A 15,479-nucleotide genomic window follows, 5' to 3' on the forward strand; every position below is an offset into this window, starting at 1 on the left:
GTTTTGGCGTGATTTTTCAAGGCCACTGGTGCGCAGGGAGGTGGCCTGAGGACTGGCGGCGGGGTGGCCTGGTAAAAAATTTGGCGTTACTGGAGTTGTTTCCGATCGTGTTGGTGGTTGAGTTGTGGGGCTCGCAGTTTTCAGAACGTAAAGTCTGCTTTCATTACGACAATCAGGCAGTCGTTCATGCGATAAACAGTTTTTCAGCTAAGTCCGTAGTGGCATATTTGCGGTATTTGATGCTCAAGTGTTTACTGTGGAATATTCATGTGGTGGCAAAACATGTACCCGGGGTCGACAACGGGGTAGCTGCCGCTTTAACTCGTTTTCAGTTCCGCAGGTTTCGGGAGTTGATGCCAGGGGCAGACGAGATCGGAGCGGTGTGTCCAGAGAACTTGTGGAGTCTGGTGAGGCTGTAATTGCGGGTTTGATTAGGAACTCAGTGACTGAGGTAACTTGGTGCTGTTATGCTAAAGTGTGGGTTGAGTTGCAGGCATTGTTGGGAGCAATGTTTGGAAAAGGCCGGGGGAATTATCTGTTGGCGCTACTGGCATTTGTGAGTCATGATTTCAGGACCGGTAGGTTAGCATCGGCAGTCGCACTTAGGGTGGCGGATGTGGCCTTTTGGTTGAAGGTCAGGGGTGAGCGAGACATTTTGCGTGATTTTCGTGTGTGGCAGGCCTTGAAGGGGTTTCGTAAAGGAGTGAAGGAGCGGGAAACTAGGCGGACCATTTAGTTTCAATTGTTACGGCATTTAGTGAATGGTTTGCGGGGGATTTGTGTTTCAGTTTATGAGAGGTTGCGTTTTGAGATTGCTGTTGTGTTAGCCTTTTTTGGGGCTTTTCGGATTGGAGAGTTGGTGAGCCCATCTAGGGTTAGAGTTGGTGGTTTGCTGTCTGAGGATGTGTCAGTAGTGGGGCAGAGAGTGGAGGGTCGGCTTCGTCGGTCCAAAACGGACCAGATGGGTCGAGGCAGGTTGGTGGTGTTTTATGCGGTACAAGGGGTACATTGGCGTGCGTGGAATGGAGTGGAGCAGGGTCGTGCTAGAGTTCGAGTACTACTGCAGTATGGACCGACCTCCGAACATGTTAGTGTTACATGCGGGGAGGAATGACCTGGATTTGCAGGCATCGAGCGATCTGATCAGGGACATTAAGATGGACCTGTTGCGTTTATGGGCAAGGTACCTGGGTTTGATTGTGGTATGGTCGGAAATTGTGGCCAGGCTAGTGTGGAGGGGGGCTCGGTCGGTTGAGAAGCTTAATTGAGCCCGGGCACAGGTGAACAGAGTGGTGGCGCGTTTTGTGCAGAGAAACGATGGTATTGTAGTGAGACATGTGGAGCTGGAGTCGCTGAATTGGCAGTTTCGGAGGGGTGATGGTGTACACCTTAATGATATTGGTTCTGATTTATGGGCGTTGGGTTTGCGTGATGGTGTGGAGCAAGCCTTGGGTGTGTGGCGGGTCCAGGCCACGTAAGGAGTCACATGTCCTGTCCTGTGGCGGGGGTAGGTTTGGTCCAGAAGTGGTTTAAGAGATTGGTAGCTGGACCGAGAGACACTGTCTTGGTATGGTGTCTCCGGGTTCCGGGAATTGCAGGCACGGGGTTCTGCAAAGTTTGGGGGGTATTAATCCGTGGGGTGATTAATACCTCATCTCTGGGTCAGAGTGTTGCAGCGAGGGATATTGGTGTAAGAAGTAGTTTCTGGACCGGGCCTACATAGGGTTACATAAAATCTTTGTTATTTCTGTGTTACCTTTTATTGTTTGGGGTCGCCCATTGGACGGCGCCCCCTTGTGTTAGAGTGTTAATAATAGGTAATAAAGGCTGCTATGGCCAATTTTCAACCAAGTCGCGTGCAGTCTGTGTGTTATTTTATTAAGGTTAAGTTTGGGGTATCATAAAGCATCACGACTGGAGAATCCTTCCTCAGTGGTCATGGCTATATTAGTAGAACTGTACTACATTTCTAATTAGCGGCATGTGCTATTATTATTACTATTATTATTATTATTCCTACTACATATTGCAATAGGATCTTCCAGTTGGGAATATTCCTTTAATGTTATAAAAATTCTTAACAAATACTTAGAATTCCTTCAATTACAATTATTATTTCTAACATGGGTCAATTGTGGGTGTCTGCTGTTTTTGTACCTTATTGGCTGTGAAACTTCTAGCCAACATTGCGCTCCAAAAATTCAAGTAGTACCCCTGCCTTCTATGCCCTGCCGTATGCCCAATTAGTAATATCTGTAGACATACTGGGTACTAGTAGAAAAATTGACAACAAATTGTGGAGTCTACTTTCTTTTGATACCCTTGTGAAAATATAAAAAGCTAAAGCAACATTTTAGCTAAAAAAAGTTATTTTAAAGCATACTCCAGCACTTTTTTCAATGTGGGAGTGAGCTTTAAATGTAAGAACCCAGCCCACAGTCATACTTTTCCTCCAGCATTTTCATATTTTTTTGGTGCCACATCAGTCCCATGGTGCCATCTTATGACTGTTGCTTTGGTTTGGTCGGAAGTCAGAAGTTCTTTTACAAGTTCTCAATACAACTCTATGGTAACAAGAACAAGCCAGAACAAGGCTCTCATAGACTTGTATTGATGTGCGACCTCTGGCATGCTTCAGCAAATACTGGAGCATTCGGCAAGTCACAAATGGCCAGAGCCCAACATTAGAGATGAGTGAACCTGAGGTTCGATGTTCAGAGTTCGAGTTCAAAGCAAACCAACTACCAAAAGAACAAAGTTCAGGTTCAAAGTTTGAGGGAGTTACAAGTGCAAACCACTAAAGCAAGCAGCGCTGTGCTTATGTATAATTGTTGCTCAGCCCTGTCCAAGCCGCTTGCAGTGTTTGAACGGCTCACACTTAAGGTAAAACCAGCATGATCAGATGTAGTGTATACTCACAAAAAAAAAAAATTAAAAACCCCACCCTCCCCCGGAAGTGTTTTGCTTATGGCTGGCAGCATGTGAGTGGAGTCACAAACTGCCCAATAACTGACTTCCATTGAGGTTCAGATCAAGTCAGGGTCACAAACCGAACTTTTTTAAAGTTGGACTGTAGCTGCCGAACCAAACTTCCAAAAGTTTGCTCATCTCTACCCAACAGAAGCAGCAACAGAAGGAGACAGCAGAAGGTAGATATGAGCAAACCTGAGGTTTGATGTTTGGAGTTTGGGTTCAGAAACCGACTACCAAAAAAATCAAAGTTCTGGTTCGAAGTTCGAGTGAGTTACAAGTGCAAACCACTCAAGCAAGCAGCGCTGTGCTTGGGTATGAGTGATGCTCAACCCTATGCGAGCCGCTTGTAGTGTTTGAACGGCGCACACTGGGGGTAAAATCAGCATGATCAGTTGTAGTATGCACAAACACACACACACTCAACCACTGAGGACTCTCAGTTCTTTTAAACAATTTTTTTATCAAACACACACAGACAAAAAATTGATAACCCCCCCACGCTGCCCTGGAAGTCTTCTGCTTATAGATGGCAGCATTTCGCTGAAGCCAGGAACTGCCCAATTACAGACTTCCATTGAAGTTCGAATTAAGTCGGGGTCACAAACCAAACTTTTTTAAGGTTCGACTTTACCTGCTAAACCGAACTTCAAAAGGTTTGCTCATCTCTAGCAGAAGGAGTAAGGGACTTAGATTTAAAGCACCACTCCAGAGTTGCAATATAAAAATGCTGAAGTGGTGCTTTAGAGTAATAAAAATTAAAAAACTTCAATTTTTTTCAAGATGCAAATCGTGTTAGCGTAAATTGACCACGGTGTCATGAAATCACTTGGCTTGTAAAAGCATTGAAGAGTTATTACGACATAAAGTGTCACGTCTTATTTTAAAAAAAATTAGCCTTGTGAGGAAGGTGAAAACTTACTTAGGCAGAAAGGGGTTAATTAGGTTGAAAAAAAGATGTTGGTTCATCTAGTTATACCTTTCTCCATCAATTATATATTATCTATCACTAGACCATCACTAGATTACTTATCACCCACAATGCTACTGGTTACAAGAAAATGAACCAACCTTAAGGCCCCGTCACACGCAGCGTTTTCTCTAGCTATATCGCTAGCGAGCGTTCCCGCCCCAATCGTCTGTGCGTCACAGGCAAATCGCTGCCCGTGGCGCACAATATCGTTAGGAGCCGTCACACGGACTTACCTGCCTAGCGACGTCACTATTTCCGGCGAACCGCCTCCTTTCTAAGGGGGCGGTTCGTGCGGCGTCACAGCAATGTCACTAAGCGGCCGCCCAATAGAAGCATAGGGGCGGAGATGAGCGGCCGTAACATCCCGCCCACCTCCTTCCTTCCTCATTGCCGGCGGCCACAGGTAAGCTGTAGTTCGTCATTCCCGAGGTGTCACATATAGCGATGTGTTCTGCCTCGGGAACGACGAACAACCTGCGTCCCCAACAATCAACGATTTTTGGAAAATGAACAACGTGTCAATGATGGATGATATGGTGAGTATTTTCCATCATTAACAGCCGCTCATTGGTGTCACATGCAACAATGTCGCTAACGATGCCGGATGTGCATCATGGAATCCGTGACCCCGGCGATATATCGTTAGATTCATCTCTGCATGTGATGGGGCCTTTAGTGTCTGTAATTGTGACCTTCCACAGTCTACTCTAGTTATATCTCTCAAATTTGGCAGGGAAATTAGTTTCATATCAAAGTTATTTGATTCAAATAAATGTTTCCCTGTTATGCACTTAGTTCTCTTTACACCATAGAGCAAACATTGGATGCAAAAAGAAACCCAAAAACCTTTCCTCATCCATTCCCTGCCCTGCCACAGCCCATAGTCAAAGTTCTCTGCTCCGTCTTCTTGTCTCCTCTTTCCTGCGACATGTAACCACCTCTTTGGCCAACTTTATTCTCTGCCTAGGCTTCCTTTGCCAAAAAATCCTCTGACATTGCATTCTACTTTTTACATTCAGCTATTGGAAACCTCAAATAGAGACTGATACAACCCATTGGCAATGCAAAGCACCACTGCTTATGCATTGCATTGCATATGCCAGTAGGATAGCAATTTTGATAGCTCTCCCTTTTGCATTTGTGGCTCATATATTGTGCTTTATTGTACAATTTTCCTGCTGCATTCTCTCTCCATAACCGGTGACTGTATAGCCAGCATACTGCTGTAATCTGTTTGGTATTTGTATTTTATTTTGTAGGAGGTTCAGCATGTGTGCAGTTGTCTTACCAGTATTTATAGCCGCTAACACAGCCTGCTTGGGTGACATTTGCTTATTCTATTTAAGCCCTTACTCCCTGCCCTTGTAGCATCATGGTCACCATTGTAAATCTGTGCATGTGCATATGGTATATTTCATTCAACTCTCTACAGTTTTTCAGGAAGCGCAAGCATTAGCAATAATGGCATCTGATCCTGTAAACGCCGTCTACCTTGCCTTATTGTGCCATTACTGCCTGTGTTTGATACATCATCAGTTACTTTCGTGCACTCACAAATGCGTATTGTGTTTAGCTCTGTCTGGGTTTGGACATTTTCAGGATGTGCATGTGTACAAACATCCCACATCCTCAGACTTCACTTCTGTGTTACCAATATGATAAACCTGACTACCGGTAAGTTCATTACATAATTGAGCGACAGATACTATATATTAGTTCATACACGTTGGTCCAACCTACTCCCCTGATGAAGCTGGCTACAGTGATACATGTGGAGTTTTCCTGACAACCCCCACCGCCTTGCTCTGTTGGTTTTTTTTAAGGCAGCAACACTGGGTATTTCATATTTATCTCTGTTTCTTCTCATAGCATAAACGCTGGTTCTCTTGCACCAACAGCAACTTTGATAATTTTACCTCCTCCACCTCAGCACACAGATTTAGTTAGGTAACTATAACATCTACATGTATGCACCATGGAGCCTTCTGAGCACCCCATGTAGCTTTCTGAGCACCCCATGTAGCTTTCTGAGCACCCCATGTAGCCGTCTGAGCACCCCATGGAGCCTTCTGAGCACCCCATGGAGCCCTCTGAGCACCAATTGCATGGTCTTTGGCTCCCCTAGGTTTTCATGCCTGCATGATCGTTACATAGTACTCTTGCCTGATACTTTGCAGAGCTCTTGTCTCTTCTATGTATATGTCTCATTCTTGCGGACACTAACTGTCCTCTATATCATTTCTGTGTGTTTATGTCTGTGTGAGATATATCTAGGTATTTATTTATGTATGTGTTCTCAATACATACATAGCATTGCCATTGGTGCTTTTTGTGCATTACTTGTGTTGTCTGCATTGTACATAGCAACTTTGCATTTTTATAGAGATTATGTGGCACCCCTGAATACATTAGGGTGCCACAGGGAACTGCATCCTTACCCAGGGTGCAGGGCTCACCCCCCATGGTTCTAGGTACCCAAGAAACTGATGTCACTCCCATCTGCACCACAAAACCCAATCACCTCACATCAGTGACTGCAGACACATCAGGGGGTTGGACTAACTGGAAATGGGCCAGCCACTTGGGGAAACTGAGCAGACTTTGAGAGGGAGACGAGAGAGAAGGAAGTAGGCCCCAAAGAGAGAAACTGGGAGAGTGAGATCCTGGGGAGCTAGGGACACTGGTTGGGTCGCAATCAGTGGTTCGGGTCCAGAGGAGTTGGGGACCGGTAGCTGGGACATTGGACAAGGGTGTGACAGACATAGTCTTGGAGGACTGTCGGCACCAGAAGGGCCCAACAGAACTGACCGGTACTGAGCACGATGGGGTACAGGACCCTATGTCAGGAGCCGATTCAACGTCCTGGCAATTCACCTGCAAGGGAGAGGATCTTCAAGGACTTCCCTACAAGCTCATAGGTTGAGGGCATCAGCACAACGAGGGGGACAGGGGTGTTTCCAAACACAGTAACCCACTAAAGTCCCACATGCCAGCCCTCTGGAGCACAGCTACACTACAAATAGTGAGCAGGGCCCCCAACAGCTTCAAGCCATGGGGACCACTAACAGACCACAAATTGTGCACGGAGGCAGGCTCCGGATCACTAAGTGACATTGGTGGGACTGGGTACTTGGACGGACTCCCGGCAGCGGCAGTTGTACACAGAGACTTTGGTTTACCTGCAGTGTGTGTGTCTCCTTTATAAACCTCATCCAGCACCACGACTACCCACAGTAAGTACCCTGGTCCCCTACACCCTGTCCTCCCAAATCTATCCACCAGCACCCTGAGTCCAGGGCCTTCCCTACCTGCGGAGGGACTGACAACTTGCTGCTTCCCACCATCTGCCCCGGCACTCCTTCCAGCAGCGGTGGTACTCCCATTACCGCAACCCGCAGGTGGCATCACAAACTAAATCCCTGTAAATACCCTCCTTTTTACAGATCAAAGTTTCCGCCAAGCCGGGTTCCGACCCCTTGGGTCACGACGATCCCAGATCCGAGCAGCCCAACTAACACCGGGGCTGTATAGTTACAACTGACAACGCAGAGCTTTTCAAATTTTTCAACCTTCAAGTTTTTGTTGCGTTGTCTAACCATAATTGATGTGATGATGTGAATGTTTATAGTATGTTGGTTTGTTATCAATAGAGTGTTACATTTCAGTATATATTGATGTTACTATTTTTGATGTTCACATCCATTATGTATTGGCTTTTCTCCCCTTGATTGTTCATGTTTCATAAAGGATGCAGCACCCAACATATTGACATATATTGCTATTATTGCTGTGCATCCTTTTATCGCAGGTTATTGTGACTTGCACTTTGATGTCAGGGGCCTACTCTGCACCGAAAGCTCTGCCATAGGCTGAACTCACACAAACGTATGAAAAAAACGCTCCCATTCTCATCAGGAGAGTAGGACAGGTTTTTTTTCCCAATTGTCACCCGTGTGCTGTCCGTTTACAATCCGTTTTTTTCTCAGCAGCTATTAGTGATTTGCAGTCATTTCCAGTACTATTTACAGTGTTCTCTGCTACATGATTGTAATGTATCCTTAAAAACGGACGTCACTAGGATGGTCCATTTGCCATCCATGTGACGTCAGTTTTTTTTCTCACACCCATTGACTTGTATTGGCGAGTCTCGAATGATTTCAGCATATTGCAACTTTTCTCTCATCCAGAATCTGGATGAGAAAAAAGCTGACTAACTGCTCTGCCTCATTAACTAATATTGGTCCGAGTGCAATGAGACATTTTCTCGCGTTGTACTCATCCGATTCATACGCACGTGTGAGCACACCCATATAGTGAATATAACCAAAGAACATATTGCATGCCAGAGGATGAAGGAAAGAAGAGTTTGGAGCAGAGGACTGGAAGATGGGCTATTATTATTATCATTATTATTTTACCCCTGTCCCAGCCCTATAAAATTAAGCAAAACAGAAGCCACCATTTTTCTCAATTTCTAAAATATTAATTGCAAGAAATTCAGATTCTGGAAAATCCCAATTTTTAACCCCTTCATGACCCATGACGGATATATCCGTCATGGATCATGTGGGGTTAATCTCCGCCCCCTGCCGTGGGCAGGTCGCTGCGATCTGCGCACATATCAGCTGTTTTCAACAGCTGACATGTGTGCCTGCATGTTACGAGTGGAATTGCATTCCACCCGCAGCATTTAACCCATTACATCTCACTGCCAAAGTCTGGCAGTGAGATGAATATGCGCGCGGCCATTAATTTCACTTAACGCCGCACCCACCAGAAGTCACGTGCATGATCACGTGACTTTCAGTGGTTGCCATGGTAGCACAAGGTCATGTGATGACGCCTGTAGCTAACATAAGTCAATTTCGGTTTCACTTGGCCCGGAGCCGAGTGAAGCAGAAAGTGAGCATATCTGCTGTTTACAGCTGTATAGCTGTGATCAGCAGATAGGGCAGAGCGATCGGATTGTTGATCCATAGGGTAACTAGTAAAATAAAAAAAAGTTAAAAAAAGTTTTAAAAAATAAAAAAAAATAAAAGTTCAAATCACACCCCTTTCACATCATTGAAAATTGAAGGGTTAAAAAAATAAAAAAATATACACATATTTGGTATCGCCGCATTCAGAAATGCCCAATCTATCAAAATGTAAAATCAATTAATCTGATTGGTAAATGGCGTAGCGGCAAAAAAAATTCCAAACACCAAAATTAAGTTTTTTTGGTCAACGCAAGTTTTACTCAAAATGCAATAACAGGCGATCAAAATGTAACATCTGCGCAAAAATGGTACCGTTAAAAATGTCAGCTCGAGACGCAAAAAATAAGCCATCATTGAGCCATAAATCCTTAAAAATAAGAACACTACAAGTTTCATAAATGGCGCAAAACGTACACCACTTTTATTGGACAAGATTTTGAATTTTTTTAACCCCTTACATACAAGTAAACCTATACATGTTTGGTGTCTACAAACTCACACTGACCTCAGGCATCACAACAACACATCAGTTTTACCATATAGTGAACATGGTGAACAAAATATCCCAAAAACTATTGTGCGGTCACACTTTTTGTCGCAGTTTTTCCACACTTTGAATTTTTTTGCTGTTTTCCAATACACTATATGGTAAAACTTATGATTTATTTTAAAAGAACAACTTATCCCGCAAAAAACAAGCCCTCATATGACAAGATTGACGGAAAAATATAAAAGTTATGGCTCTCGGAAGAAGGGGAGCAAAAAAAATAAAAACGGAAAAACTGAAAGCGCCCGGGGGCTGAAATTTGAGGTGAGTTCAATTTGCCTCAAACAAATTTGTTCATTTCTACACTTTTGCCAGGCACTATATATATAGTAATATCTATGGTCTGTATTACAGTACTATGGAGGCAGCCCATAAGTTCTTTATGGTCCATAAAAACTTTGGCTCCAGCATATAGGGCACCATAGTTTAACTGCTACATTAAAAATAATATATTGTATAATAAATAATTAATTTCATAATTCAATTTTGAAAAAAAAAAATCCTCAAATTTAGCATCAAAAGCTATTTTCATTGAATAGTATACCTTTTTGTTGTGGCAAAAAAAGTTGTTAATGCAAAAACACATGCAGTAATTGTTCTGAAATTAAAATCTAAAAATGTAACAAATGCAGATGAGTAAAACCGAACCATGAAAATGTAAAATGTCTAAAATATGAAACATTCAATATTCAAAAAAGCTTTTAATCATTTAAAGGTCATCCTAAACTATTTCTTCACTGTACATCTGTGTGCTCAGCTCATGTAACTGAATACTAATAACACAAACCTCCACTTGCTTCAGGAGTTTGGACTCCAGGAGACAAGGGCCCCTGTGGTGAAGAGCCATCAATTAACTTTGGTGTGGATTCTTCTTCTTCTTCAATTTCTTCTTGAACTGGCTCTGGAGACAGAATAGGTCTATTCACAATAGGCAGTACAGTTCCAATCTCTATCTAGAGGAAAGGAAAGTACATTTATTGATCAGAAAGAACTAGTGCACCAATACATTCATTCTTGATGTGTGTATAGCGATATAAAGTTTGTCACTAGGTGTCAGTATACAACAAATCCTTATTTACTTGCTTACATGATATTTTACACAGATAAAGGCAGCAGCTAGTGGTGCTGTATTACAACCAAGAAGAGACTTACTTGAAGCAGTAATATTGAAGATATAATAAAACTATAGTCGTGGATTAATTGTCTCAAGTACAGAGAAAGCTGTTGTGTTCTCTACTTGTTTATACTTTTACCACCACAAACTATTTTTTTCTTTTTAAAACATATCAATAAGTTTAATATTCCTATTTGGATGCATATTTAGCAAAAAAAAAAATACAGATATTTTGCTTCTTGTCTACTTGGAATGCAAAAAAAATGACTACTTTGTACACATACATATACTGTTACTTACTGCCCTTTGCAGCAGAGGAAGACAGTGAGAGATGGAGATATAATAATAACTAGAAGGTGGCCCGATTGTAACGCATCGGGTATTCTAGAATTTATTGTGTAGTTAATGTATGATTTTTGTTATATATATAGATGTTGTTGTGTGTAGTTGCCAAGTGTTTGTGTAGGGTGCTGTAAATGTTCTGGGTGTTGTCTGGGTGGGCGGTGTGTGAGAGTGGTGTTGTTTGTGTGTTGCGTTGTTTGTGTTGCGTTGTTTGCAGAGTGCTGTGTGCCTTCAGCATTGTGTGTGTGTGGTGCTGTGTGTGTTGCACGGTTTGTGTGGGGGTGTGTTTTGGGGGGAGGTATGTTTTGTGCAGTGTGTGTGTGTGTTGGAGGAGTAGTCCTGGGAGGAGAGGAGTATAATAGAAGGAGTAGTCCTGGGGGGAGAGGAGTATAATAGGAGGAGTAGTCCTGGAGGTGAGGAGTATAATAGGTGGAGTACTCCTGGGGGGAGGTGTCTAATAGGTGGAGTAGTCCTGGGGGGAGGTGTCTAATAGGTGGAGTAATCTTGGGGGGAGGTGTATAGGTGCCCAATGTGTGTGGTGGGTGTGGCCGAGTGGGTAAAGAGTGCGGGGGGCATGACCGAGCGGGCAAAGTGTTCGGGGGCATGGCCAAGCGGGCAAAGTGTGCGGGGGGCATGGCCAAGCGGGAAAAATGTGTGGGGAACGTGGCATGGCCGAGCCGAGCGGGCACAGTGTACAGGGGGGCATGATTGAGTGGGCAAAGTTTGGGGGGCGTGGCTGAGCGGGCAAAGTGTGCGGGGGGCATGGCCGGGCCGAGCGGCCAATGCGTGCGGGGGGCGGGGCCGGGCCGATCTGATCCGAGCGGCCAATGCGTGCGGGGGGTGGGGTCGAGCGGAGCGGCCAATGTGACGGTTGTCACTGAAATGACGTTATTTGGGAGCAAGACAGTCAGTCAGAATAAGGCAATTTTATATATAGATAATAAAAAAAAAATCTTTATTTCTATAATGTCAACATGTCCCGCAGCGCTTTACAATTCAGAGGTTCATATACAAGCAAGTAACAGTTATAGAAGATACAATATGGACAAAATAAAGGCATCCTTGCTCGTAAGAGCTTACAATCTACAATGAGGTGGGTGGGAGGGGGACAAGGTACAGGTGCTTATTTACAACAACAAGCCAGCCATCTGAAAGAAATGGGGGATAGATAAAGAATGCATGAACCAGTCATTAGCCAATCTTTGTGATGCTTTTGGGTATAGTGGAGTTTGACGGAGAGGAACAGTATGTTCTGAGAAATAGTGGCACAACTATATGAATTGAATTCGATTAGGGAGTGTGACAGGCCACCCTAAAAGTATGTGTTTTTAGAGAGCATCTGAAGCTGAGTAAGTTGTGGTTCATCCTAGTTTCTTGGGGCAGCGTATTCCAGAGGATTGGTGCAGCTCAGGAGAAGTCTGTAAGCCGGGAGTGGAAGGTTCGGATTAGTGTGGATGTTAGTCGAAAGACGTTTGTGGAGCGTAGAGAATGGGTAGGGTGATAAAGAGGAGGGTTGAGATGTAGTTGGGTGCCGCAGTGTGGAGAGCTTTGTGGGTGAGAACAAGCAATTTGAATTGGATTCTATCATATATGGGCAGCCAGTGCAATGACTGGCACAGAGCGGAAGCTTGCACCACTTTTTGAAAAAGGGTGGATTGATGATGTATACTGTACAAATCCCTTAATAATAGGGATATAAGAGGGTGTGCTACACTAACTGTTAAAGATTGTGTTGTCCCTTGATGGTAGAGTGGTTACAAACAAACTTAGTGATGATGTAACAATGCAGGCATTATCAGTTGAAGAAGCTTTACTAAGAATCAAGAAATACACTTGGTGATATACAACTAACATGAGCCAACTAGCTTGATGGTTTCAACACAGGAGGCAAAAGGTAGCCTGGAGCAGAGTTAGATAGTTGCCATTAAAACAACTGCCTAACAGTTAAGACATTTGCTGACACTTGAAGCACTAGCTAGCACTTGAATTTACTCAGCAGCACAGTCTATTTGGGTTAGTTACAACCTTCTTCTAGTCGCTTCCTGCAGTAGCTTCTCTGGCTCTTAGCAAAAAATACAGCCATATCTTCACAGGTTCTGCTGTAAGGAGGTGGTTGTATTCCTTCCCCTGAAGACACATGCATATTGTAATACTCACAGGGCGAGTAAGGGGTAAGTGGATCCACTGGACTAAAAGCACCGATCACTCACCTGGAGGAGCAAACCTGAATGGTTGCTGAGTCTTCAACAAATCCATTATAGGTGGAGATAGGCTAACTCGCTGGTAGATAGCCGACAAGGGCAGCCTCAGGGTATCACGGTGCCAGCGACATGGGTTTATACACCAATAATCTAGTAAGAGCAGCAGCTGGTATTGTAAGGTCGGCTGAGAAGGGTAGTTGTGGCAGCAGTGGCTGAGATGAGTAGTTAAAGCAGCAGGAGCTGAGATGCGTAGTTGCAACAGCGGTGACCGCTATTGTAGGAGCAACCGTTGTGGACAACTCAACTGCAGTAGAACCAGTATTAGGTATGGATAGTTGCAGCAGCAGCGGAGTAGCTATGCTCAGGAACACAGAAGAGTATCAGCAATTCAACTTACTATGGGACAGAAATGATCCAATCATCCAGACCCTGAATTTTTTTTGAGACATTCCGCAAGATGTTCGACAAGCCAGGCCGAGTGTCTTTAGACGCATCCTCACTGCTTTGACTCTGCCAAGGGAGTCTCACCATAGGCCAATATTCTGTCCATTTCTGTATCCTGCTCTGCAACCTGGTCTGGAGTAATGAAGCACAGGTGGTTATATTCTGGTCAGGACTAATTAGAAGAATAAATGAGCTGGCTGGTCAAAATGTGCCATCTTCAATAGATGATGTAGTATTGCTGGCTATCAGCATTGATCTAATGTTCCAAGAGCAATCCAGAGAGGCAACCTGGGAGAAGAGGTCAGCCGCTCTTTGGCATCATATAGCGATGGTCTTTATCACTGACCTGGCGAAGTCCTCTTGCTGCACCGTTATATGGGTAGTAGTGGACAGGTTTTCGAAAATGGCCCATTTCACCCCACTGTCTAGTTTGCCTACTGAGCACTTCATCCAGCACATCTTTCAGCTGCTTGGTCTACCACATCATGTGCTGTCAAACAGAAATGTCCATTTCACATCCTGGTCCTGGAGGGCCACCTGTAAGTTGCTGGATGACAGCTTAGACTTCTCATCGGACTATCATTCGCAGTGCAACGGTCAAGAAGAATGAGACAAACAAATCTTGAGAAATTTCCTGCTGCACTTTGTTAATGATCATCACAGCAACTGGGTCAAGTTCCTTCCATGGGTGGAGTTTTTGTATAACAATCACGATGAGCGAATCCTAAATCTCCTTTTCAAATTGTGTATGGACAGCAGCGCAAAATCCAATTCTTTATCGCGATCACTTTTGACAAACCAGTGGCCAATGCTCTGTTCAAGACATTCTTTGAGATCTTGGCGGAGACCAAGTCCTCCCTGGAGCATTCTTCCATCCGAATGAAGAGGCATGCAACTAAGAAACGATAAGACCCTTCTTTGTTCCAGCCCAAAGACAAGGTATGGCTCTCTTCCAGATATCTCCACCTCAAGTTGCCATCCTACAAGTTGGGTCCCTGTTTTATCAGCCCCTTCGAGTTGCTCTAGTGGATTAACAATGTGTCCTACAAGTTGAAACTCCCAGCTTTGCTACGTATCCCCAACTCGTTCCATGTGACCCTTCTCAAACCTGTCATCCTGAGCCGTTACTACAGGTATCCAGGTACCTCGCCTCATCCAGTCAGTGATGAAGACACCTTTGAGGTAAAGCTATCCTCGCTGTAAAAAAGTTCTGTGGTAAATCCTTCTACTTAATGAACTGGAAGGAATTTGGTCCTGAGAAGAGGTCATGGGGGCAGAAGGAGAATATTAATGCCACTCTTCTCCCTAAGAAATTCGTGGAAATGGGAGGGCATAAGGGGGGTAGTGTAATGTCTGTATCAGTGTCCCGACACTGTCATGCTCCTCCCCTCTGGTGGAGACATTAGTACTGTCACCTTCCTGGCCTACGGATACATTCAGGAGACCTGTTCGGTGTGCGCAGGCAACAGGGAACAGCAGCAGGGATCTAGGGCAAGGCAGCATGACCGGGAAGTTGAGAATGGGGATGAGGGGCAGGACAAGTGCAGGAACGTTACACACAATAATGGAAATATATTTTTTTATATATATATATATATATATATATATATATATATATATATATATATATATATATATATATATATATACACAGTGTAAAGTGATAAGAATATAGAAAGCAAGTCTGTTATTGGTATACCCATCGGTTGAGCAGAGGATTAGCGGACCCACTGGGCCACAACACGCAGAAAACCCAGAGGGGCTTAACTGCGGAACCAGGGCCGGCGTCAGCACCCAACATACCCGGGCAAATGCTGGGGCCCTGGAGAGCTGGGGGGCCCACTCAGCCTCATCACTTCAGCTGCCCCCGGGCCGGGCCCACTCTCCTTCAGTTCTGCTGCCCCCGGGC

The 15,479-nt window shown here is 44.3% G+C and overlaps 1 protein-coding gene across 1 annotated transcript in view; it reads right to left on the reverse strand.

Moving 5' to 3' along the window:
• Window positions 1–15,479, reverse strand: part of EPYC (epiphycan) — a 112,557-nt gene that overhangs the window by 44,143 nt on the left and 52,935 nt on the right. Inside the window, exon 3 of the mRNA XM_075342434.1 lies at window positions 10,257–10,422. Within this exon, the coding sequence (XP_075198549.1) occupies window positions 10,257–10,422 (166 nt within the window). The remainder of the gene's footprint in view (window positions 1–10,256; window positions 10,423–15,479) is intronic.

Source organism: Anomaloglossus baeobatrachus, chromosome 4 (assembly GCF_048569485.1).
Source record: "Anomaloglossus baeobatrachus isolate aAnoBae1 chromosome 4, aAnoBae1.hap1, whole genome shotgun sequence".
NCBI classification, from domain to species: Eukaryota; Metazoa; Chordata; class Amphibia; order Anura; family Aromobatidae; genus Anomaloglossus; species Anomaloglossus baeobatrachus.